Here is a 1,122-nt window from a genome sequence, read left to right as displayed (position 1 = left end):
GTGATGGGGGGCGCGGGGGAGGGGAGACGGGGTGGTAGGATCCCCGAGGGATGACAGAGTGCTTCAAGTCTCCACTTGGGTGTGGGCGCCGCTGTTTACCCGCTCCGCCGCCTTAAACCCACTTCCCTTTCCTCCCTGGGAGGAGGAGATGGTTAAAGATTACAAAGTGGCCGCGGGCACTTCAAAGGGCGGCTCGGGCAGCCAAAGGTAAAGATAACGTTCTGGCAGCTCTAATCGGGGTTTGTGGTTGCCACATTTTAATCACTTCATTAAAAAAAGGAGGGGGGGGGTGGTAGAAAGAACAGAACAGAACTGAAAAAGGTTACATCACACGACCGCGCAAGGGATGAAGAATAAGTTCCTTTGGAGCTGGACAACTTGGAGTTCTCCTTTGGGGAAACTTTTTCCAGCCCATCTCTTCGCGGACCGTGACGGGACAAGGAGGCGGAGGTTGGGGCAGGGACCAATTGGGTAGCTTGGGTTCCAGGTTCAGGGGCACAGATGTGCACATTGCAGACAAATGCCTGCACTCGGAGGAATTCGCGCGGCAACGTGCCTAGATCTGGACTGCAAAGCTGCAGCGCACCAGCGCTTTCCCCGGGGTTGCACTTGGAGCCACCGTTTCTCTGCGGGGCCCGGAAACTGTCGGCGCGCTACCCCAAGACACGTGCGTTTCCCAGGGGCCCAAACACGCCTGACCAAGACGCCCTTGGCAACCTCGTTCGCCCCCTCCAGAGCACGCGGGAGCCGAAGAGCCCCCAAAACGGGTGGAGGGCCCACCTGCCTCCCTCCCTCTGCCGCTTTCTGAAGCACAGCCGGGGCGCACTTACAGGTAGGAGGTGAAGACACTGAGGTTGGAGGGCAGCTCCGAAAGCCCCAGGTCGGAGCAGTCCACCCTGAGCAGCATCCTGCCGTCCGGCTCGCACTGACAGTGCGCGGGGCACCCCCGCAGCAGCGTGCCGGGCCTGGGCGAGCCGCCCCCCGCCGCCAGCTGCAGCAGGACCGGCAAGGACAGAAGGACGCCGACCGAGGAGGTGTCCATGGTGCCCGGGCAGCGGGACCGCGACGGCGAGAGGGGAGAGTCGGCCGGGCCGCAGACCGTGGCGCGCCAGGAGCAGCTCG

General features: G+C 62.7%; 1 protein-coding gene across 1 annotated transcript in view; it reads right to left on the bottom strand.

The window, feature by feature from the left end:
• Nucleotides 1-1,061, bottom strand: part of LOC104988022 (leucine-rich repeat-containing G-protein coupled receptor 5-like) — a 114,220-nt gene extending 113,159 nt beyond the window's left edge. Inside the window, exon 1 of the mRNA XM_010839155.1 lies at nt 831-1,061. Within this exon, the coding sequence (XP_010837457.1) occupies nt 831-1,042 (212 nt within the window). The 5' untranslated portion in view covers nt 1,043-1,061. The remainder of the gene's footprint in view (nt 1-830) is intronic.
• Between the last annotated feature and the right edge of the window lie 61 nt (nt 1,062-1,122).

Source organism: Bison bison, unplaced genomic scaffold (genome assembly GCF_000754665.1).
Source record: "Bison bison bison isolate TAMUID 2011002044 unplaced genomic scaffold, Bison_UMD1.0 scf7180017864113, whole genome shotgun sequence".
NCBI classification, from domain to species: Eukaryota; Metazoa; Chordata; class Mammalia; order Artiodactyla; family Bovidae; genus Bison; species Bison bison.
Note: the sequence above shows the minus strand (reverse complement) of the source record. Positions and strands in the feature narration are given on the sequence as shown.